Source organism: Macrotis lagotis, chromosome 3 (assembly GCF_037893015.1).
Source record: "Macrotis lagotis isolate mMagLag1 chromosome 3, bilby.v1.9.chrom.fasta, whole genome shotgun sequence".
NCBI classification, from domain to species: domain Eukaryota; kingdom Metazoa; phylum Chordata; class Mammalia; order Peramelemorphia; family Peramelidae; genus Macrotis; species Macrotis lagotis.
In genome coordinates, this window is record NC_133660.1 from 298,465,452 (window position 1) to 298,489,789 (window position 24,338).

Genomic DNA, 24,338 nt, shown 5'->3' on the forward strand with positions numbered 1-24,338 from the left:
TTTCAAGTTCTTACTTTCTTTTGGTGCCTCTTTTGTTTGCTTTTGAAACTATTATCCTTTACTTCTAGTATAAATCAATAATCATTCTTCAACCCAATCCCTTCTCACTATAAAGTATTTTTATGCATAATCAAAGAACAAGCATATTATTATTATTATTATTATTATTACAGTTGCTTTTGTTCTTTTCAAATTGTACTTATAAGGGACTCCCCTTCCACCAAACATGTGAGGTCAGGCAGCTAGGTAGCTCTTTGAGTAGAGCTCCAGCCTTAATGGCAGGAGTTCCTACATTCATGTACAATCTCAGACATTTAATAGCTCTTTCACCCTGAGCAAATCGCTTATTCTTGATTGCTTCCAAAAGAAGCATGAGGTCACTCTGAAAATATGACCTCAATAATCTAGACTAGAGTTCTTCAACTTTCCAGTTAAAAGTTTTTATTGAAGCAATAGACAACATATTTTGATTTAGCATTTTACTGAGAGATCTATGGTTGTTCAACTTCATTTACTAAGCATTTAATAAGGTAGTCACATAAAATTGTCCTGTGGGGCCACAGTTTGGACAGCCCCATTCTAGCCTAAAGTCAGGTGGTGTCTACAAAACTCAAATAAATGATGGCAATACTAATAATACTTTCTAAGACAATGACTACAACTGCAACCTGAAGCCACTGTGAGATTGTACTTACCTATGGCAAAATGGATGCAAGTTGTCTGAATTCTACCTCTAATCGTTAATATCTCACCTAATCCTATTATCTGAAAGAAAAACATAAGACCACCCAAATTTCTGAATATACTTAATTAATTATCTCTTTTACTATTTAAATAAAGTTTTAGGGATACTTGAATTTCATTGAGTTGTAATTTACATTTATGCCAAATATTTTTGTATTTTGTTTAGTCTCATTATATTTTCTATTATTTATTGGAATTGTTCCTGATTAAAAAAATATTATTTAACAGATTCATTTTTGTCATACCTCTTGTGTATGTTAGCAATTCTTAATCATCCCTTGATATGTTTTTCAGTTTATTTTTTAAATTTCTTTGGATGAAATATTGAAAATTAGAGGAAGAAATCAGAGAATGTATTTACCTAGTTTATGTTTTACAGGGCAGTGAATAGGTGATTTTATAATACTACTTTGAACCTATAGATAAAATAGTTTAGCAAAGAATATAATTAAATGTAATAAGAAATCATGTGAGGACATTTTTAGATCAGATTTATAAGCTCCTTTGAAGTAACCAGATCTTTTATTTTACTTTCATCTTCATGAGTAAACTATTTGGAACTTAGCAACCTCACCCTTCTGACACATTCATACCATTCACACAAATTGGAAAGCACATGAACCTTTAAACTCTCCCAGAAAGGACTTTCCCAAAGTATCTCAAGAACAGTTATGAGATGACTCTGTTTGAAATGATGGCATTGTTATAGTTTAGAAAAAAAATAGTTTATCATGTTCATAGAGGCAATTTTATAATTATCTCTATAATATGTTGAATTTAAAAAGTACAAGATAAAACTCAGTGCCCTGTAAATAAAATGGAAGTCTTTTGAAAAACCCTTGTTCTGATTTGCAAAGAAAAAGATAGATGCAATAGTGAATGAATGAATAAGAATATTTCATAAATTTCATCAGGTATGAACCAAGAAGAAAGAGAATCTCCTGACTTTTTAAAGTTCTATTTTTGTCAGCCTTCAGCAACAACATGGATCTAACGTGAGCTCTCCCCTCTAGTGCTGGCAAAAAAAGGATAAGGAACCTTTCTGAATCTGATAAACAATTTATAAAAATACCTCTTATGTATCAATTCCCTTACTCCTATTTCCTCATACTGAAAATGATTAATATGCAAGCATGTTTATCAAAAATATGTATAAACAATACTAACCCAACAGTTTGTCCTTGAAGGGATGGGGGGGAAGGGAGGATGGAAGGAAAATTTGTAACTTAAAAATATACATGTACATATGGATGAAAATTAATTAATTAATTAATTAATTAAAAATAAAGAATATGAATCTATCAACAAATGGGTATAGTTACATTAAACTAACTTGCTAGAGATATCATATAAAGGATTCTGTTTTAAAGAAAAATAAACTTGCCCATGTCTTTAGGATATCCATCTCCCCATTTTATGTTCCTTTGATGACAGAAGAATGATGGTATCTCCTCAGTAAAGAGCTGTCTTATACTGGTCATCATTTTTTCACCCAGTGACTTGGAACTCCTTTAGGTCATCATTCAAATCCCATTCCTCACCATCTACCACACAGTTTTCCCTCTTCAGTAGCACCCTTTGCCAAAACTCTCTTGTCAAAGCAACTAATAGCAAAGAGATTTTCTCAAACCTAATTCTCTTCAACTTCTTTGCAAGATTTGACACTATTGATTTTTACTTGGATATCCAGTAGACATTGTAATCTCATTAGGTTCAAAATAGAAATCACTATCCTTTATTCCATAAAGCTTTTGAATGTATTATTGTAAAGGACAACACCATCCCCCCACTTCATCAAACTTGTACCTGAGTCATATTCTAATTTTCACTGCATCTCATGATTTTACCTTTGCAAGATCTCTCAAATTTGTACAATCAGTTACTTGAAATGGTCACTACTCTAGGACAAATCTTCATCAACTAATGACTAGATTAATTTTAATACCTTCATATATATGTGTGTGTATTTATATGTTTATATATAAAAATAATTCTATATATTTTTATAAAAGACGAATCAGAACAAAATGGAAAAACTACAAGAAAGAAAATTGTTTCTCAAAAGAAAAAAATAGTTTTCTACCTAAATGGGGATGAAATTTTCTATCAAAATTGTTTTGTATTTGTCATTGATCATTATATTTCAGTAAAGAGCTATACCTATCATAGTTCATCAACACACAATATTGCTATTACAGGTACAGTATCCTCCTGATTGGCTCCTTTCATGAAGTATCACTTCATCAAAGTCTTTACTTCATTTTTTCTGATATCCCTCTGCTTATAATTGCTTATATACAACAATATGATAAAAACTAGGTATAGACTCACTTCTCATTACATATACTAAAATAAGCTCAAAATGGGTTTCTATTTTAGACATAAAGTAGAATATCATAGAAAAATTAAAACATCAATAAATGTTTTATCTGTCAGATCTTTGAAGTGAGGAGAAATTTATGATTAAGCAAGAAATAGAGTATAATATAAATTGCAAAATGAATGATTTTGACATTAGTAAATTGAGAAATTTTTGCACTGATCAAACCAATGCTTGCAAAATTAGAAAGAAAACAGAAAAGTGGAAAATAATTTTCATAGTTAGGGGCTCTGATAAAGGTCTCATTTCTAAAAGATATACAGAACTGCACGAAATTTATAAGGTCACAAGTCATTCCCAAATTGATAAATGGTCAAAGAATATGGACAGTTGTCAAAAGAAGAAATTAAAGATATGTATGTATGTATGTATGTATGTGTGTATATATATGTATATATAAATACTTACATATATATATATATATATATATATGATGATTTGAAAAAATGCTTCAAATTAATACTAATTAGAGAAATGCAAACTAAAGAAAACATGGGGGTGGAGGCAAGAGGGCAGTACAAAGCCATGAGTTCCCAGAAACTCATTCCCCCAAAATCTCCAAAAGGCAGCAAATTATGACTCTAACCAAAATTTAGAGGGGCAGGACCCTCAGAAACATAGAGTCATAAAATTTCCCTGTCTAAGACAACTTAGAATTTCCTTCATAAAGATCTGTTTTACCAGAACCAGGGGCTGGAAAAAGTTGCAGCCACAGTTGGTTGAGTGCCTAGATCCTTGGAGAGGGAGCCTTGATCTATGGCCTGGAGCGGGGTAGTTTCCCAACCTCCATGCCCATGGATCACAGGTAACAGCTTGAAGCAGTGGTGAGAGAACTCTGCCTGACCAGACTAAGTGCCAAGTGACCACCAGCCTCAGAGCAGCCCTGTGGAGAGAACCTGCACCTCCGGGGCACAGGGAGACTGCAGAGGTCTCTCTCTGCTCTCCCTGGGGCAGGACTCAGATGTTTGTCCACAACAAAAACCAGGCTGCAGTTTGGGTTCCCGTGCCACCATAGTGGAGTAGTGTTCCTCCTCACAGCTTCAGAGCAGAGGCAAGGGCCTGTGGTCATCTACATACCAAAGCACAGACAAGAGAGCAGTCAAAACCTCTCATAAGACTTTGGATGGATTAATATGCATATTAGTTGTTCCAAAACCCTCCCAAAGTCTTGGAAGTGCAGTAAATCAGTCATAGGCTGAGGAAACAAGAAAACACAAGAAAAAAGAAGAATCTGACCACAGATAATTACTTTGGTCCCATGGGAGATTCAGAAGATGACAAAACTGAAGTTTCTGCAAACCTCTAAGAGAAATAGAAAATGGGCTCAGGCTATGGATGAGCTCCAAAAAGACTTTGAAAAGCAATTAAGGGAAGTAGAGATAAAATTTGGAGGAAAAATGAGAGTGATGCAGATAAATCATAAAAGTCAGATAAGCAGGTTGGTGAAAGAAATACAAAAATATACTGAAAAAAATAATGTTAAAAACCAGTTTAGGCCAAATGGGAAAAAAATACACAAAAGGCAAATGAGGGAAAAAATGACTTAAAAACAGAATAGGCCAGCAGGAAAAGAAGATAAAAAAGTTCTCTGAAGAAAATAACTACTTCAAATGCAGAAGGGAACTAAAGGAAGTTGCTGACTTTGTGAGAAATCAAGAAGAAATAAAATTATTCCAAAAAAAAATTAAAATATAAAGAAAATGTGAATTATCTCACTGGGAAAAAAAGCAACTGAACTTGGAAACAGATCCAGAAGAGATAATGCAAATATTATTAGGCTACCTGAAAGTCAGGACCAAGAAAAGAGCCTAGACTTTATTTTTCAAGAAATAATACAGCAAAATCACCCTGAGATCCTAGCAGCAGAGGGTAATATAGAAATTGAGGGAATGCACCAATTACCTCCTAAAAGAGATCCCAAAAGAAAAACTTCCAAGAATACTATAGCCAGATTCCAAAATTCCCCTAGTCAAAGAGAAAATACAGTAAGAAAAAGCTGCCAGAAACAAACAATTCAACTACCATGACTCTATAGTCAGGTTAACACAGGATCTGGCAGCATCTACATTAAGAACTCTTAGGGCATGGACTATGATTTTCTGAAAGGCAAAAGAACCTGGTTTACAACAAAGAATCAACTACGCAACAAACTGTACATTCTGTTTCTGGGGGAATGATGAACTTTCAATGAAACAAGGGATTTTCAAACTTTCCTATTGAAGTAACCAAAGTCGAACAGAAAGTTTGATCTCTAAATACAGGACTCAGGTGAACCATAGAAAGGGCAGACAAACTAAAGACTAACTATGAGGAACTTAATCATGTTGAATGGTTTGTATCCCTGCATCGGAAGAAGATACTGATAACTCATATGAACTTTCTCATTTATAAGAGCAGTTAAAAGGAACACCTATAGACAAGACACAGGAAGGAGCTGAACATAATGGTACATTATAGTAAAAAAGATAGAATTAATGGGTGTTAAAGAAAAGTACTGGGCAGAAGAAAAAGGAGAGGAGAATTGGCTAAGAAAGTTCACATAAGACTCAAGAAAAAGCTTTGTCAATGGAATGGAACAGGGGAAGGCGAGGGGAATAATTGAGCCTTCATTCTCATCAGAAATGGCTCAGAGGGGAAATAACATAAACACAATAGGGTATAGAAATTTATCTTACCCTAGAGAAAAATGAGAGAAACGGAATGGAATAAGGGGGTATGGGGGGAGTGAAGAGGGGAATGGGTGATAGAAGAGGGAAAATTGTAGTAGAGGGTACTCAGATACAACGCATTTTTGAACAGGGACAGGGTGAAAGGAGAGAGAAAATAGAAAAGATGAGAGTGGGAAGGAATAGAATGGAGGAAAATACAGCTAGTAATAGAAAGTGTGGGGAAAATATTGAAGCTACTTCTTTAGTGTACTTATGATAAATAAGGCAATTCATCCCAGAGGCAGAGCCATTAGAATCTGAACACAGACTGAAGTACATTTTTTCTCTCTCACTATTCTTGAGGTTTCTCATCTTTCTCGGGAGTTCTTTTTGTAATGGCAAAGAATTGGAAATTGAGGGGATGCCCATCAGTTAGGTAATGGCTATGAATGATATTGAGTTCTATTTTTCTAAAAGAAACTATTAACAGACAGACTCGAGAAGCTTGGAACGAATTATAGAACTGATGTTGAGTGAAGGGAGCAGAATCAAGAGAACATTGTATACATTAATAAAAAAAATCATAAGTTGATTTTGATGAATGCAAATCCTCTCAGAAATTCAGAGAACTAGGATTACATTCTATGGACAATGCTATCTAGAGGAAGAAAAATGCAACAAAACATCTAGAGGAAGAAAAACAAAACAAAACGAAAGCCTAGAGAACATGAATGACCACTATATTCAGTTTTTGTTCTTATGTTCTTATTGTGTTCTTATTATGTTCTTATTTCCTGTCTCACACTTTTTCTTCTCCCTTAAAACTAATTTCTCATTCCAAAAATAACTACTCTGTAAAAAGGTTAAACACAAATGCATATGTACAATGTTCACTAAACTGCATGCTTTTGAAGGGTAGGGGAATGGGAAGGGAGGGTGGAAGGAAATTGTATAACTTATCAATATTCATATGACTGCAGATGAATGTTTAAAAAACTTTCATATCATGAAAATGGAAAAAAGGAAATATTTAATGAAAATAGCATTACATTACTTTTATATGCCACAACTTTTCAATCATTGTCTGATTAGTGAATGTCTTTGCAATTTTCAGTTCTTTACTATCACAATGCATATGCAGTTCTTTTCATTCTTTTTCTCATATCTTTGGGGTACAGATGAAGCAGTTATATTGCTGGATCAAAGGGTATGCACAAATATATGTGTATATATATATATATATATATATATATATATATATGTCCTTTAAGCATAGTTCCAAATTGCTCTCCAGAATGAGTGGATCATTTCCCAACTGCACCAACAATGTTATTACAGGAGTTTTGCAATAGCAGAGTCTTTTTCAATCATTTCTCTCACTAGTCTAATCTACCGTTCATTGAGTCATTAAAGTGATTTTTTCCTATAAAATAGGTCAGAACATGTCACTCACACCCCTACTCAATAAACTTAAGGGCTTCCTCTTGCCTCCAGGAGCAAATACAAAATGCTATTTGACTGTAAGTTTTTCATAATCTAGGATCATCCTCAGACTATTCATTCATTTTGTCCTAATATGTATTCTTTGTTCCTTTGATACTGACCTCCTGACTGTTTCATGAACAAAATATCCATCCCTTTGAGAATGGCCTTTTTCTCTGCCTGTCCCCTACCTGAGATTCTTTCCTTCCTCTACTGCATTTTCTTACCTCCCTGACCTTTTTTTTTAATTTCCCATTTTCTTTGGAAGCCTCCCCAATCTCTCTTAATTCTAATTTCTTCCCTCTCTAATGTATTTCCAATTTATTGTCAATCTATCCTACTTTGTATAATTTTGTTTGCATGTTATCTGTCTCATTAGATTTTAAGAAAAGCTGCAAATGATGCAGGATTCTTGACTCAGTAAGGAGACAGATAAAATTCAGTTTTAGGCTGATAGCAAGAATCCAAAATATGAGGAAAAATCACTTTAATGGCTCAATGAATGGTAGATTAGACCAGTGAGAGAATTGATTCTAGAAGACTCTGCTATTGCAATACTCCTGTAATGACATTGTTGGTGCAGTTGTGAAATATCCCTGTTCACCATTTTGTATAGCATTATATATTATGATAGTCATATACCATAACTTTATATAAATACCTTTGTACACATGCCCTCGTTTTGCCCTTTTTATGATTTCTTTGGGATATAGACTGCGGAGAGATGTTTTTTTCATTGTTTTCTTCTCTCCATTAATTTCATTCAGCATTAGCTCTTGTAAATCTTTCCACCTTTCAACACACTCATTGATTAAAGCATATGCTATTCCATTACATTTTTGAAGGTGATTTGTTTGATCTTTTCTCAATTGATGATTCTCTATTTTGTTTTCAATACTTAGCTTTCAAAAAAGTGTTGTAAAAGTATTTTTTCAAGAATAGGAGGGCTGTCTCTGCTTTTCCATGGCTTCCTTATATTTTAAGTACAGTAGTGCAGACTCTGATTCAAAACTTATGGACATCTTAATAATTTAATTTGCATAATTTAAAATAGTTATATCAATTTACAGATCCACTAACAATATACATGTATGACTATCTTTCACAGTCCCTCCAACATGGTTGCATTTTTCCTCTAATTGCACAAAGTTAAGTGAAACCTCAGGGTTTTTTTGTATTTTTCTTAATAATAATGTTTTCTGAGCATTTTTCAAGTTCTTGTAAATACTTTGCAATTTAGACATTATGAAGTGATTAGTTGCTTGCCTCACAAGAGTATTGTGAAAAAAACACTTTAACGTGGGTTGAGTGCTATGTCTTGACCAGTTTTTCTTATAAATAGTACTGAGTGATTATATTCAATTTATTGGAACAACAGTCCTTTATATAGTCTTCAAGTACCAGTCATCTTTGAGTTGGAAAGTACCATCATACACTATACTCTTCAGAACAGCTCAACATTAATGAAATCCCTAAGAAAGTATCTCCAGGGCTAGATGGATTCACAAGTGAATTCTATCAAACATTTAAGGAACAAGTAGTTCTAATTCTATATAAATTCTTTGGAAACATAGGTGAAGATGACACTCTGCCTAATTTCTTCTATGTCACCAATATCATGGTGATATCTAAACCAGGAAGAGTCAAAACAGAAAAAGAAGATTATAGATCAATTTCTCTAAAGAACATGGATAGAAAAATCTCAAATGAAATCTTAGCAAAGTGATTACAACAAGTTATCACTAGCTTCCAGGAATGCAGGATTATTTTAATATTCAATATTTCAATATTAGGAAAACTGTCAATATAATTGACTATATCAATAATGAAATATATAACTATATATAATATATAGTTATATATATATATATATATATATATATATATATATTGGCTATATAATTGACTATATCAATAATGAACCTAATAGAAATCGTATGATTATCTCAATAAATGCTGAAAAAAATCTTTGACAAAATACATCATCCATTCCTCCTAAAAACACTAGAGAGTGTAAGAATGAATGGACGTTTCCTTAGAATGATAAGCAGGATCTATCTGAAACCATCAACAAGACTTTAATGCCAAGGGGATAAGCTAGAGGCATTCTTAATAACAATGGGGTGAGGAGGCTGCCCATTATCACCATTAGTATTCAATATTGTATTAGAAAAATTAGCTTCAGCAATAAGAGAAGAAAAATGAATTGAAAGAATTAGGATTGGGAAGCCAAAGTCAGAAACATTGTAATTTGTTTTCTTCAATAATAAAGGATGAGAACCAACCAACCAACCAACCAACGAATCAATCTACCAATTATTATTTGAATCTCCAAATATTGAGATTAATTTATCTGTGTTAATGCATTATTTTTTGAGAATGTCTAGGAATAATAGTACATTAATCTCCTTTAGGTTTCTAATGCAAAAAATAATTCATAATATTTTTCCTAAGTAAATAGTCAAGGATTAATTACTGAATGAAAAGATAATAATAATGATGGTGATGACAATGATGATGATTTGCTCTGGAAGTGTAAGCTTATCTAAGACACTGCTAAAGGAGGACTTGAAAAGAATATATAATTAGGAGTTATTACTATGTTTAATATGCTTAATGAATTATAGAGAAGAATAATGGGAGTTTAGAAAGGAAATAGTGACCTCTTCAAAATGTTATGAAATTTAATCCATAAAAAGAAGGAAAACAACATTGGCTGTTGGAAGGTAGGATTAAATAGGACCTGAATTATATACCTGACTTTATCTTTATGACAGGGATCAAGTGATTTCAATCTTTGCTTTCTTATATATAAAGGCAAATAATAAAAAATGTCACAATTTCAACAATATATTTTCAAATCACCTATTACCTGAGATAATTTATGAAAAACAAATGGAAAATAATAGACCTACATACAATATAAAATATTGCCATTTAAATAATTTTTTATCTAAAATCTGCATGACATTCAATGACCATCTACTGAAATTTGAGGTGGTCTCTGTATTTTTTTAAGAAAGCTGGGTCATGATGATAGTTATATAAATGGAATTTAATAAAGAAAAGTTAGCAATGTCTTGATTATGAAAAACCAAGAATGATTCCTTATTTCTAAACATGAATAAAATAATGTTGACTTTTTTAAAATTGTGACTGATATACAGTGAATTAGTGATACTGTTTTCTCCCAACTTTATAAAATTAGTTAATTTGATAAATATGTAATCACTTACTTCATTGATAAAATGATAAATCAAATCTTTATAAATGTCTATCAGACAAAGCCTTTAAAATTGTCATCCAAACATTTTTTGGTTTCCATTTTCATTTGTTCAGTCAAAAAATTTTGAATTCTATTTTCCAAATTTTCAAAATTCATCTACAAGAATATTTGAATAAGTGAAATGAGTGCTTTTCACAAATTGAAGAAACTGTTGTCCAAAAGATTCCTGTTCGCCACTCATCTGAGGATTCCCGCCAATAAAAGACATTAATAATATCTGTCCTTCATTCTCAAAGAAGACCACAACATAAGGGAGGTGATGCCATGGCAAATACATAAATTAGATTTGAGTGAAGGGCTGCTGTGTTAAAGCAGCAGCCTCAATATCTCCTCCAGCCATCTGAGTCCAGGGCCCAGTTATGAATCAGGACAATTGGAGATGACCTTGGATAGGAGACAAACAGGCTAAAGTGACTTTCCTGAGACTTCCAGTCAATATGGCAGAGAGAAGACAGGCACTGTGATAGGCGCTCTCTCTTTCCCCTCCAGAAACCTCTTAATAGAAATTCAATCAATAAAACTCAGAAAGATAAGCTAGGAGAACACCAACCAAGAAAATCTGTCTCAGAGGATCATGGGTGAACTGGGAGATGAGAGCAGAGGATCAGTATGGGGACAGCAGTTGGGGGAAGCCAGAGGGCCAACTCAGCCATAAGAAACTTCAGTGAGTGGCAGTTGTGAGATCCAACTTTAGCTGTGAAGTCTTTGGCAGGGGTGGGGGTGGAGGGATGGGGAGGGGGAGGAGTTACTGGGGGGTGAGTTCCAGCACAGTCCCAGAAGAGACCTGGAGAACAACCAGCTGGGAAGGGTTCTGAAATCCCTACTTTGCCCAGAACAAACTGTAAACAAGCCCCCACCACCCTCAGGGCAACAGAGTTGGCTCAAAAGAAAAAGATTAACTCCCTTTCTCAGTGCCCAGCCCAGCGTTCAAGGTCAACTCAGAACCTGCTGCTGAGGACCTAACTCCAGAGAAAGCAACCAGTGACCCATACTGGCAGACCCTTGGAATTACTAAACCAAGTAAAGGAAACCTCTAGGATCTTCAAAAGCAACATTCTGAGAGCCAGCTCCCTCCCCCAATGCAAGATGAAAAAAGGCCAGAGAAAAAGGGATCCCATGGAGAAATACTTAGAAGAGACAGATGCCAACCCAGAAAGATCTAGCACTAGTGAGGACAATATGAATTGGTCTTTAGTCCAGAAAGGATTCCTTGAAGAAATCAGGAAGGAGTATAAAAATCAATTGGAAAATTGGGAAAAGAAACTCAAGAGAAAATTAACACATTGTAAGATAAAATTAACATCATGCAACAAGAAAACAAATCCTTGGAAAATACAATTGGACAAATACAAAATGAGAATAACTCAGATCATCAGTTGGGCAAATGCAAAAAGGAAATGATTCTCTCAAAATTACTTTTGGGCAAAAAGAAAAGTTCTTCAAAAAAAGAATGTTTCAACTGGAAAAGGAGTTGCAAAAGATAACTGAGGAACATCTTTTCTAAAAAAAATGTAATCAGCAGAAATTAATGACCTCATGAGACAACAAGATTGTGTTGAACAAAACCAAAAGAGAAAAAAAATAGAAAAAATGTAAAATATGTCATCAGCAAAACTACTGACCTCGAGAATAGATCAAGAAAGTAGAATGTGAGACTTATTGGCCTTCCTGAAAACACTGAAGAGTAAAAGAAGTCTGGACTTAATATTACTTGATTTAGTGATGGAAAATTGACCTTATATCATGAAACCAGGGAGCAAAATAACTCCTGAAAGAATAAATTAATCCCCTCCAGAAAGATATCCTAAAATGAAATGACCAAGGAATGTTGTAGCCAAATTACAAGACTATCAGATGAAAGAAAAAATCCTATAAGCAGACAGAAAGAATAAATGTAAACATCAAGGAGACACAGTAAGGATTATGCAGGACATGGCCACATCAACCTTAAGGAATTAAAGGGCCTGGAATGAGATATTCTAAAGAGCAAGGGAGGATTGAATGAAGCCAAGAATCCACTACCTGGCAAAATTGAATCTTCTCTTCCATGAAAAAGATGGACATTTAATGAACTGGGTGACTTCCAAGATTTCCTGATGGAAAGACCAGAGCTAAATAGAAAATTTGGACTTCAAACAGGAGGCTCAAGAGACACATGAAAAGGTTAAAAAAACAAAACAAATTGCGATACAATAAGATGAAACTGGATATATATCCACTTGGGAGAAAGAGTCTCATAACTCTTGAGAATTGTAACTCTATTAGAGAGAATATACATAACTAGAAGTGATGGACACTCATAACTTTTCTGTAAATCAGACTGAATGATTAAAAACAATACCTCCTTAAAAGGGGGGGGGGGTAATAAGGTAAAGTGAGGTTGGAGGGAGAATAAATGGGATAAATTTCATTGCATTAAGAGGTCCAAAAGACCTATTGTAAGTGAGGGAAAGAAGGGAGGAAGTGAGAAACACCTGAATCTTCATCTCATCAGAGTTGGCTTAAAGTTACCTTAGACACAACTAATCAAGTTAACAATCTTATCTTATCTTTCAAGCATTAAAAAGGAGAAAAACAGAAGGAGGACCAGGAGGGGGATAAAAAGGGGAACTAACAGAAGAAAGGGAAGAAGGGGAAAAGGGATAGGGAAAAAAAAAGGGGTGGGTTTGATATAAGAGAGCAAATGCACTGAAGGTGGTGCTATTTAGAAACAAAACAGTGGGGAATATGAATAAAGGGAAAAGAGGGGAAAATACAAACAGAAGGAAAACAGCATGGAGGAAAATAAAGAATTAGTAATCATAACAAAAAATGAAAATGGTATAAACTCTCCTTTAAATGTAAGTGAATAGCAGAGTAGATTGAAAACCAGAATCCTACAATATATAAACTCTTTGGAAAAATAGATGAAGACATAACTCTGCCTAACTCTTTCTATGATACCAGTATGGTATTGACACCTAAACCAAGAAGAGTGATCAAAGAGAAAGAAAATTATAGAACTAACTCCTTGATGAATATAGATGCAATTATCTTAAATAAAATCTTAGCAAAATGATTACAACAAGTTATCACTTAGATAATACGTTTTGACCAAGTAGGATTCATTCCAGGAATGCAGGGTTGGATAATTTTTAGGAAAACTTAGTATAATCAATTATATCAACAACAAACCTATCAGAAATTATATGAACATATCAAAAGTTGCCGAAAAAAGCTTTTGACAAAATACAGCACCCATTCCTACTAAAAACACTAGGGAGTGTAGGAATAAATGCACTGTTCCTTAGAATAATAAGTAATATCTATCTGAAACTATCAACGAGAATTATATTCAATGGGAAGAGGCTAGAGGCACTCCCAACAAGATCAGGGGTGAGACAAGGATGCCCATTACCACATCTACTATTCAATATCGTATTAGAAATGTTAGCTTCAGCTATTAGAAAAGAAAAAGAAGTTAAAGGAATTAGAATTGGAAAGGAAAAAAACAAAACTCTCATTCTTTGCAGATGACATGTTGGTATACCTAGAGAATCCCAAGAAATCATCCAAAAAACTCTTAGAAATAATTATCAACTTTAGCAAAGTGTCAGGATATAAAATAAACCCTCATAAATACTCAACATTCCTATATATGACTAGCAAAATATAGCAGGAAGAGCTTGAAAGAGAAATCCATTCAAAGTAATCTCAGAAAAAAATTTAATACCTGGGAGCCTACCTACCAATGCAGACTCAAAAACTTTTTGGAAACAGTTACAAAACTCTTCTCACACAAAGAAAATCACATTTAAATACTTGGGCAAACATCAACTGTTCATGGATAGGTCAAGCTAATATAATAGTGAAAATTCTACCAAAATTAAACTACCTGTTTAGTGCACTATCAATCAATATTACAAAAAAAAAATTACTGAGTTAGAAAAAGTTGGAAGCAAATTGATATGGAGAAATAAAAACTCAAGAATTTCCAGGAATTCAATTTTAAAAAAGTGAAAAAGAAGGCAGCTTAGCCTTACCATATCTAAAATTATATAAAAAGGCATTAGTCATTAAAGCTATCAGGTATGGGCTAAGAATAGAGTTGTTGCTTAGTGGAATAGACTGGGTGCTATAGCAGGAAATCATTATAATAAATTGCTCTTTGATAAACCCAAAGAGTCCAGCCATTGGGATAAAAACTGTTGTGAAAATTAGAAGTTAGTATAGAAGAAACTTAGATCAGACCAACACCTCACACCCTATACCAAGATAAGATCCTAATGGATACAGGATTTAGACATAACAGCATTATAAGCAAACTAGAAGATCAAGGACTAGTTGACATGTCAGATCTATGGAAAGGGAATCAGTCTATGACCAAGGAAGAAATAGAGAACATCTTTCAAAACCAGATAATTTTGACTACATTAAATTTCAAAGCTTTTGCACAGACAAAATCACTGTAACCAAGATGAAAAGAAATGTAATAGATTGGGAAACAATTTTGGCAACTAGTATTTCTGACAAAAGACTCATTTCTAAAATATACAGAGAGCTGAGTCATAATATTTTTTTATTAGGTTTTTGCAAGGGAAATGGGTTTAAGTGGCTTGCCCAAGGCAACACAGCTAGGTAATTATTAAACACCTGAGAATAGATTTGAACCTAGGTACTCCTGACTCCAGGGCCAGTGCTTTATCCACTGCACCACCTAGCCACATCTTGAGTCATATTTTCAAAAAAAATGCCATTCTCCAATTGACAAGTGGTCAAAGGATATGCAAAGGCAATTTACAGATGAGGAAAACAAAGAAATCCAGTCATATGAAAAGTTGCTCCAAATCATTTCTTATTAGAGAAATGCAAATTAAAGCATGTCTGAGATACCACTTCACACTTCTCAGACGGGCCAATATGACCAGAAAGCACAGTGGTCAATGTTGGAAGGGATGTGGGAAATCTGGGACACTAATATATTGTTGGTGGCACCATGAACTTATCCAACCTTTCTGGAGACCAATGTGGAATTATGTCCAAAAGGCAACAAAAATGTGTATACCCTTTGACCCAGCAATACCACTACTGGGTCTATATCCTGAAGAGATTATGAAAAAGGGAAAATACATCATTTTTACAAAAATATTTATAGAGCCCTGTTTGTGATGGCAAAAAATTGGAAATTAATTGAATGTCCTTCAATTGCAGAATGTCTGTGGTATATACATATATATATATATATATATATATATATATATATATATATATATATGTATGTATGTATGTATATTTATTTATTTATGTCATGGAACACTATGGTTGTATTAGAAACAAGAGGGATGGAAATTCAGGGAAGCCTGGACAGATTTGCATGAACTAATGCTGAGTGAGATGAACAGAGCCAGAAAAACATTGTATACCCTAACAGCAACATGGGGGTGATGATCAACCTTGATGGACTTGCTAATCCCTTTATTACAACAACCAAGGGCAATATTGGGCTATCTGCAATGGAGAATAATATCTGTATCCAGAGAAAGAAGTATGAACTTTGAACAAAGACCACAGACTATTATGATCAAATTAGAATAAAAACCATATTATTACGTAATTTTACTATCTCATGTTTTATTTTTCTTCCTTTGGGATATGATTTCTCTGTAATCATGAGATCAATGCATAAATGGAACCAATTTAAAGACTAACAGAAAGCCTTCTGTGCGGGGGGGAAGCAAGAATGGAGGGGAAACGTAAAACTCAAAATAAAAGGTTTCTTAAAAAATTTTTCTTTCCCAATGTCACACAGTTAGTTAATGTTGTTTCTGAGGATGAATTCAAACTTCTTTCCTTCTGTTTCTAAGGCCAGTGCTCTATCTATCTACTGTTCCACCCATCTGCCTTATAAAAGATATTAAGTCACTATAGCAAAGCTACATCCTGATGAAGAATTTTGTCATTATTCTGTTTCTCATCATCATTTTATTCTCCAACTCATCTTGTCCTTATCCTTGTGCTCCTCCTTCTCCTCTATCTCTGCCTTCTTCTTTTTAGTGCTGTTGTTCTTCTTTTTCAACACATTATTCTAGATCAAGAACGAGAAAGGAAATATAAAAGTCTCATTCTTATGTTCCTCATCCTCTTTGAAATCTTCCTCCTCCTCCTCCTTCTTCTTGTTCTTCTTCTTCTTCTTCTTCTCCTCCTCCTCCTCCTCCTCCTCCTCCTCCTCCTCCTCCTCCTCCTCCTCCTCCTTCTTCTTCTTCTTCTTCTTCTTCTTCTTCACTACCACATTTTTTTCTAGCTCAAGAGTTACGTACCCTAAAATCCATTTGTTCCACACTTCTCATATTTAAGTAAGATGAACTGAGAATTAGTTGACTTTACAAAGATCACACAGGAAGAACTTAAGTACTTTAGATCAAGTGAAATTATTCCTAAATAAGATAGTACAGTGCTTTTCTCATAGTCAGTGCTCAAAAATCCTTTTTTTTCCCTCTCCTTTTCCCTATTAATATAAGTTGTGTTCATTTCCATTTGAAGTTCATTTTTTTCAATGTCAGAGATAAAAGCAATGAAACAAAACTGAATTTCTCTTCCTTCTACTACAAATTTTTATCTCACCTATCACTCTTTGAAGATGATATGATGATATACTTAGAGAACCCAAGAAGATTCATCTAAAATCTCTTTGAAACAATTAACAAATTCAGCAAAGTACCAGGATATAAAATAAACCCATATATAAAATATATAAATAAATCATCAGGATTTCCATATATGAACAACAAATTCCAGGAGCAAGAGTTAGATAAAGAAATTCTATTTAAAGTAACTAGACATTAAATACCTACCAAGACAATCCCAAAAATGTATGAACACAATTATAAAGCACTTCTCACCCAAAGTCAGATCTAAACAATTGGTAAAATGTCAATTGCTCACGATTAGTTCAAGCTAATGTAATAAAAATGACAATTCTGCTCAAATGAAATTATTCATTCAATGCCATATCAATCAAACTACCAAATAATTGTTTAAGGGAACTAGAAAAAAATTAACAAAATTCTTCTGGAGGAAGAAAATGTCAAGAATATCAAGGGAAGTCATGAAAAAAAAAGTTTAAGGAAAGATTGCCTAGCTTTACAGGATCTAAAACTATACTATAAAGTGGCACTAATGAAAACTGCCTGGTAATGGTTAAGAAACAGAGTAATGGAACAAAGGTTTAGAATAGGTTCAAAAGAAAGCGCAGTAGATGACTTCAGCAATCTGCTATTCAACAAACTCAAAGACACAACTTCTGGGATAAGATCACACTCTTTGACAAAAATTGTTGTGAAAACTGGAAAATAATATGGCCAAAACCAGGTACAATATCTAGATTAAATGAATGACACCATTGATAAATTAATAGGCCAGGATGGGGGGACAAATTAATGAACAAATGAGAAATGGAATACACTATAAATTGCAAGATAGATGATTTTGAATATGTTAAATTAAAAAGGTTTTGGAGTAACAACAATCAATGCTTTCAAAATTAGAAGGAAAGTAGAAAGCTTGGAAACAATCTTCACAACTAGGAGTTCTGATAAAGGTCTCATGTCTAAAATATATAGAGAGAACTGCAAAAATTTATAAGGTTGAAAATCATTCCACAACTGCTAAGTGTTCAGAGACATTTTTCAAATGAATAAAATAAAGCTGTATATAATTATATGGAAAAAATGCTCCAAATCATTGATTAGAAATATGAAAATTAAAACATCTCTGAGGTAGAACATCATTGGCCTGTATGACAAAGAAGGGAAAATGATCAATGATGTCAGAGAATCAGGACATTCATGCATTACTGGTGGAGTTGTGAACTGATTAAACCATTCTGCAAAGCAAAATGGAACCATGCACAAAGAGCAATAAAACTGATTATATGCTTTGACTCAAGAATTCCAATACTAGAGCTATATTCAGGAGAAATCATAAAAAATTGCGAAAAGTCCTACATGTTGCGAAAAAGATTCATAGTTACTCTTTTGGTAGATGCAAAAAAAAAATAGAAATTGAGGGGATGTTCATTAATTGGGGCATGGTTAAAATAATATTCAGTTCGAAATTGTAAACAGTCAGACTGTTGAGAAGCATGGAATGGGTTATGGGATGTGATATTGATTAGATTTAGATTTGGGAGAGCTGGAACACCTTCCTTTGCATTTCTTTTTCATCACTGGTTTCCTGAATTTTAGTCCAAAGTTCTTTCTAATTTTTTACACTTATTTTTAATGAATGTTTAAAGTGTTGGTCTTACATACAGAACATGTGTCTCCTCATTATAAAGGGAAGTATGATCAGGGAGAGAAATCATCTCCAGAGATTAGAGTTGTTTGAGAATCCAGTCTATTTAAGTACCAAGCCTGCATGCAAGACAATCAACATATTTTAAAGCACTTTGGGTTCTGTGATATAAACGACAAATTTTTTTCAAAATTATTAAAGATTCAAGGATTGAACCTCTGATACTGTGGGAACATTACTGAGTACGAATTAAGAATTGGGTTCTTCAAATCAAAAATTTATTAGCATTTGTTTCTTGCACATATAATTGGTAATATTTAAATTTCAGTTTCCTCCACTATAAAATCAGGTAAGTTATGGCTGTAGCCATTATAAAAGATTTATAAGAATACAATTGAATGCGAGAAAGAATGTTTTAAAAACTCCAAAGCACTATATAAATGGCAGTGTAATTAATGAAAGAAGTCACCTGAATATGATTTTATCTCAACAGAAAAATGTAAGTAAACTATATTCTACATATCTAACCTGAATATTTGAATAGAGTTTATTTTGACATGAGAAAATTCAGATCATGTTTTATTAAAGACAATGTAGACTTTCATATGAAATTCTAGCACCAATCTCCTACTCCAGAGAAGATGAAGTGAATTAACTTTTTCATGCAATTCGAAAATGTTCTAGCTAAAATAAAAACACAGTGAGGAAATCATTTGGAAAAGAACAAAACTCTTTGTGTATGACTATCTATCTGTCTGCTTCTTTCAGTCCCTCTCCCTCTTTATCTGGGTCTCTCAGTTTCTCCATTTTGTCTCTCTATCTCTCAGTCTTTATCTATATCTCCCTGCTTCTCTCTGATTCTCTCTGTCTCTGTGTTTCTATCTCTACCTCTGTCTCTTTCTGCCTATAACTGAGTATACTGCCATTATTCTAATTCTCAAAATATTTTAATGATCATAATGATTAAACAGTGTATGAATAACGCATTTGAAATATAAATAAAGAGATTTACTTTGGTTAATCACTATTTGCTTACATTTATAAAGAAATAGACTATTTTTAATGTGAAGGAAGTTTTTCTTTTTTTAAAAATGTATTAAGTTATTTTTCTAACTACACTTTTGTTAGATTATGAGTTTCACATTTTTCTCCCTCTCTCACTTTCCTTCCCCATACTTTTGAGAGCAAGCTAATGTAGCTAATACAGGTATAACTAACTTAAGCACATTTCCATATTAATCATGTTGCAAAGGAAGAATCAGAACAAAAAGAAAATTAAAAAAAAGAAAATAGTAAGCTTTGGTCTATATTGAGGTTCTATAGTTGAAGAAAGTATTTCTAAAGGGCTTTTCATGTATGGGAAAATTCAGGTAGATTGCCTGCTCAATCTCATCTTTACCTTTAGATATTAAAATTTTGGGTCAACCCATTTCTCAAATAAGATGATTAACCATCTATAGCTATAAACCAAGTGAGCAACATCCTACAACGAAAATGCTTGCTATCCAAAGAAAAATTTAATCAATTTTTAAAATATTGCCTGTGTTTTGCCTTGAGACAATTTCAATTTACAATTAAACACTCTCAGCTTTTTAGAGATCACTGAGGCATATTTTTTTCTTTTTCTCTTCAAATTACTTTGCGAAATGTGGGGTAGTGCTAGAAGATTCTCTAACATAGATTCAACAGAGTTGATGTGCTTTGCTTTGTACCTGCTTCTCCTTATTACTATTCTGTGAATGACTATTTTCTTTTATATCACAGATATTTCTGCTATAGACATTGACATTTTCAAAAAAACTATCTAATCTGCATCTAGACTCATTCTATCACATTCTAGTGCTTCAAGCAGATGGTCACGACCCGGGCTTAAACAGGCACAAGGCCATCCAATGACAAATTCCAATAACTTGACATTGGTAGAAAGTGAGTTCTCTGGTTTACCTGAAATTTAAAATGTGCCAGAAAATATTTTAATCTTCAAAAATGTATTTACAATGCACAGAGATAATCAGATCAAAACCAAAAGTATTTGGCTAAACATTCATGAGTATTTAAATGAATAAACTACTGAATGAATTGAATAGAAAGTGATATAATGTTCTAATATTCATTTCTAGATTCTAAAACATTTTGCATAGAAATGTTTTGAAGTGTTAAAATTATGATTTCTATACCAATTCTAGCTTCCAATATTCTAATTGAGCACAAAGCAAGAAAAAATAAACACACTGATAGAGTCAGATATTTCAGACATAGAAATAATCTTATAACTCAAAATATGAAAACATGATCTCACATAGAAGAAATAATAAACACCAAATAGAACATATTCAGGATATAACGACTCTTTAAATAATAGATTATCAGTATTAAAAATGAGGAATTTGAAAGAAATATTTCAAATATAGATAAACAAAGTAGATATAAAACATTGAGAAGTAGAATTGGAAGGGAAGGTAGGACAAAAAAGGGACAAAAAGTATACAATATCTCAGTATGATTTCATAACATGAAATATTTAACCTGCTTGACTATTTAAAAGTAAAGAAAAATTTCAAAATCATCTGAATCGTTACCTAATCTAATCTGTCCACTTTTCATTTCAGAGTCAGAAACCAGGTCTAAGAGAAAAAAGTGAACGCTTTGTTGCAAATTACTAATTTTAATGATGGAATATACAGGAAAATTGACAGACAAAAATATTACTTTCATAAAAGAATTTATTCTCTTGGGATTTTCTGAACTTCACAACTTCCAAAGAGTTCTCTTTGTTATTATTTTAGTTATCTATATATGTATACTTCTAGGTAATGGTCTCATCATTGTAATCACCAATGTGGAACGAGCTCTCCAAACACCCATGTATTATTTCCTTGGAAATTTCTCTTTTGTGGAAATTTGTTACACATCAGTCACTCTCCCACGAATGCTCAAGAATCTTTGGAACCAGAAAAGACATATCTCTTTACTATCATGTGCTGTACAATTGTGTTTCTTTCTTATACTGGTAGTCACAGAGAGTTTCCTCCTGGCAGTGATGGCCTATGATCGCTATATAGCAATCTGTAAGCCCCTCTACTATCCTCTAATCATGAACCACAAGATGTGTGTCCAGATGGTGATTGGATCCTGGGTCACTGGAATTCCAGTCATTATAGTTCAGACATACCAGGTTTTCTCTGTGCCTTTCTGTGGTTCAAACAAACTTGATCACTTTTTTTGTGACATGCCCCCATTGATGAAGTTGGCCTGTGGGGATACCTTTAGGACTGAATTCTTTATTTTTGTTGATTGTTTCCTATTTGCTTTGATTCCTTTTCTGTTGATACTTTTTTCTTACACCAGAATTCTCCAAACTATTCTGAAGCTCCCATCTATCACTGGGAGATCTAAGGCCTTCTCTACTTGCTCATCCCATCTTACAGTCGTATGTTTATTTTATGGTTCTGGCTTCATTGCTTATTTTCAATCTTTGTCCAGTTCATCTCTTGGAACAGATAAGATCATCTCTCTTTTCTACATGATTGTGACACCAATGGTCAATCCCCTGATATATAGTCTGAGGAACAAGGACTTTATTGTGACAATGAGAAAACTATTTTCTACATATATATGAAAAAAATAAAATATTTTAGCATACATATCATTTATCCTGAGGTTTTTTTCCAAGGTTTTCCTTCCCCTTTTCCTCTCTCTCGTATGCCTTTCAAACTGTTATCATTTCCTTGTAATTAAAAATCTTTAGGCATTCTTCCTCCTAATGTCTTTTTTGCTATACAGTATTTTTATACATAACCAAAGAACAAATATTATTGTTATCATTTTAGTTGCTTTTGTTCTTTTCAAACACTATTTATAAGGCTATACCTTTTGAGCAAGCATGTAAGATTGGGGCAGCTAGGAGATACATTGAACAGAGCAGTAGTCTTAATGGAAGGAGCACCTAACTTCATATTCAGTCTCATACAATTAATAGCTGTGTGATCCTGAGAAAGTTACTTAATCTTAATGGATTCCAAAAGCAATGTGAGGTCACCCTGAAACTATCATTTCAGTAATCTAGAGAAAAATCCATGTGGTATTTACAAAAGGCACATAAAAGATGGTAATAATAACATTTTCAAGATCAGGGATTACTACTGCAACCTCAGGCAATTGAGATATTATATTTAATTATGCCAACATTTATTCAAGGTCTCTATATTCTTCATCAAACTTTCAAAATTGTAACTAATTTCATTTTCAGAAAAAGTGTTACTGCCAAAATTCTGAATTTATAATTCTTTCATATTTATCTCCTTTTCTATTTTAATAAATTTCAGGTATATTTGAATATCAATGAGTTATACTTTAAACATTTGCCCAATATTCTTGTATTTGTTTTGGTCTCCTTTTTTCTAATTATTTTTCCATTATTTCTTCCATCTTTTCCTGATTTAAGATACCATTATATACTGATGAACTTTTACCATACATCTTGAGTAGTCTAGCAATCCTTTAATTAAAACACGTTGATCTGTTTTCAGTTTATTTTTGCAAATAGTTTAGCTGAAATATTGAAAATTAAAGGAAGAATACACCAAACATGTATATCTAATTTGTTTTTATTTTACAAAGCCCTGGGTAGATTATTTTAAAATACTGTTTTGAGGGGTGGCTAAGTGTCCCAGTGCATAGAGCACTGACCCTGGAGTCAGGAATACCTGAGTTCAAATCTAGCCTCAGACACTCAATAATACTTACTTAGCTGTGTGCCAAATCAGTTATATCCATTTGCCTTGCAAAATACTAAAAAAAAATTGTTCTGAAATTATAGATGCAGGTTGATCAGAGACTAGCAAAGAATACAATAAAACATATTAAGAAATCATTTAAGGACATTTTTAGTTCAAATTCATAAACATTTTGGAAGTAACCAGGTTTGTACTTGACTTTCATCTCTAAAGGCAAACTGTTTGGAACTTGATACTTTCACCCTTCTGTCACCTTGAGATCACTCTCACATATCTGAAAATAACACGAAACCTTGAAGTCATTCCCAGAAGGGACTTTCCCAAAGTATCTCTAGAACTGTTATGTGATGCTTCTCTTTCAAAGTGAAGCTAAAATATTTCTTTAAAAACTAAGTGTACCATTTTGTTAATGGCGATTTTAAAGTGGTTAGTATAATAGTTGAAATTAAAAGAACAAAATAAAACTCAGTGACAAGCAAAGTAGAATACAGTTGTTTTTAAGATCCCTCACTCTTTGTTCCAAAGGAAATGACAGAAACAATAATGAGTAAATGATTTAGAATATATCATAATATTTCAATTAATTAATTAATTTTTTCAGCCATATGTATATTTTTATTTTACAAAATTTCCTTTCCCTTTCCCTTTCCCTTCTCAGCCCCTCACCTCAGGTTAGCATTGTACATCCATATTTTTGACAAACACCTTTACAGATTAGTCATTTTCAATATGGGGAATTAAAATTACAGGAGATAGATAAGATACATAAGAAATCAATTTTATAAAGTGTT

The 24,338-nt window shown here is 33.1% G+C and overlaps 1 protein-coding gene across 1 annotated transcript; it reads left to right on the forward strand.

Annotated features, from left to right (window-relative positions):
• Positions 1 to 21,482: 21,482 nt before the first annotated feature.
• Positions 21,483 to 22,430, forward strand: LOC141519600 (olfactory receptor 10AG1-like). The gene has a single exon (XM_074231796.1). The coding sequence runs from the start codon at positions 21,483 to 21,485 to the stop codon at positions 22,428 to 22,430; it is 948 nt and encodes a 315-aa protein (XP_074087897.1).
• Positions 22,431 to 24,338: the final 1,908 nt, after the last annotated feature.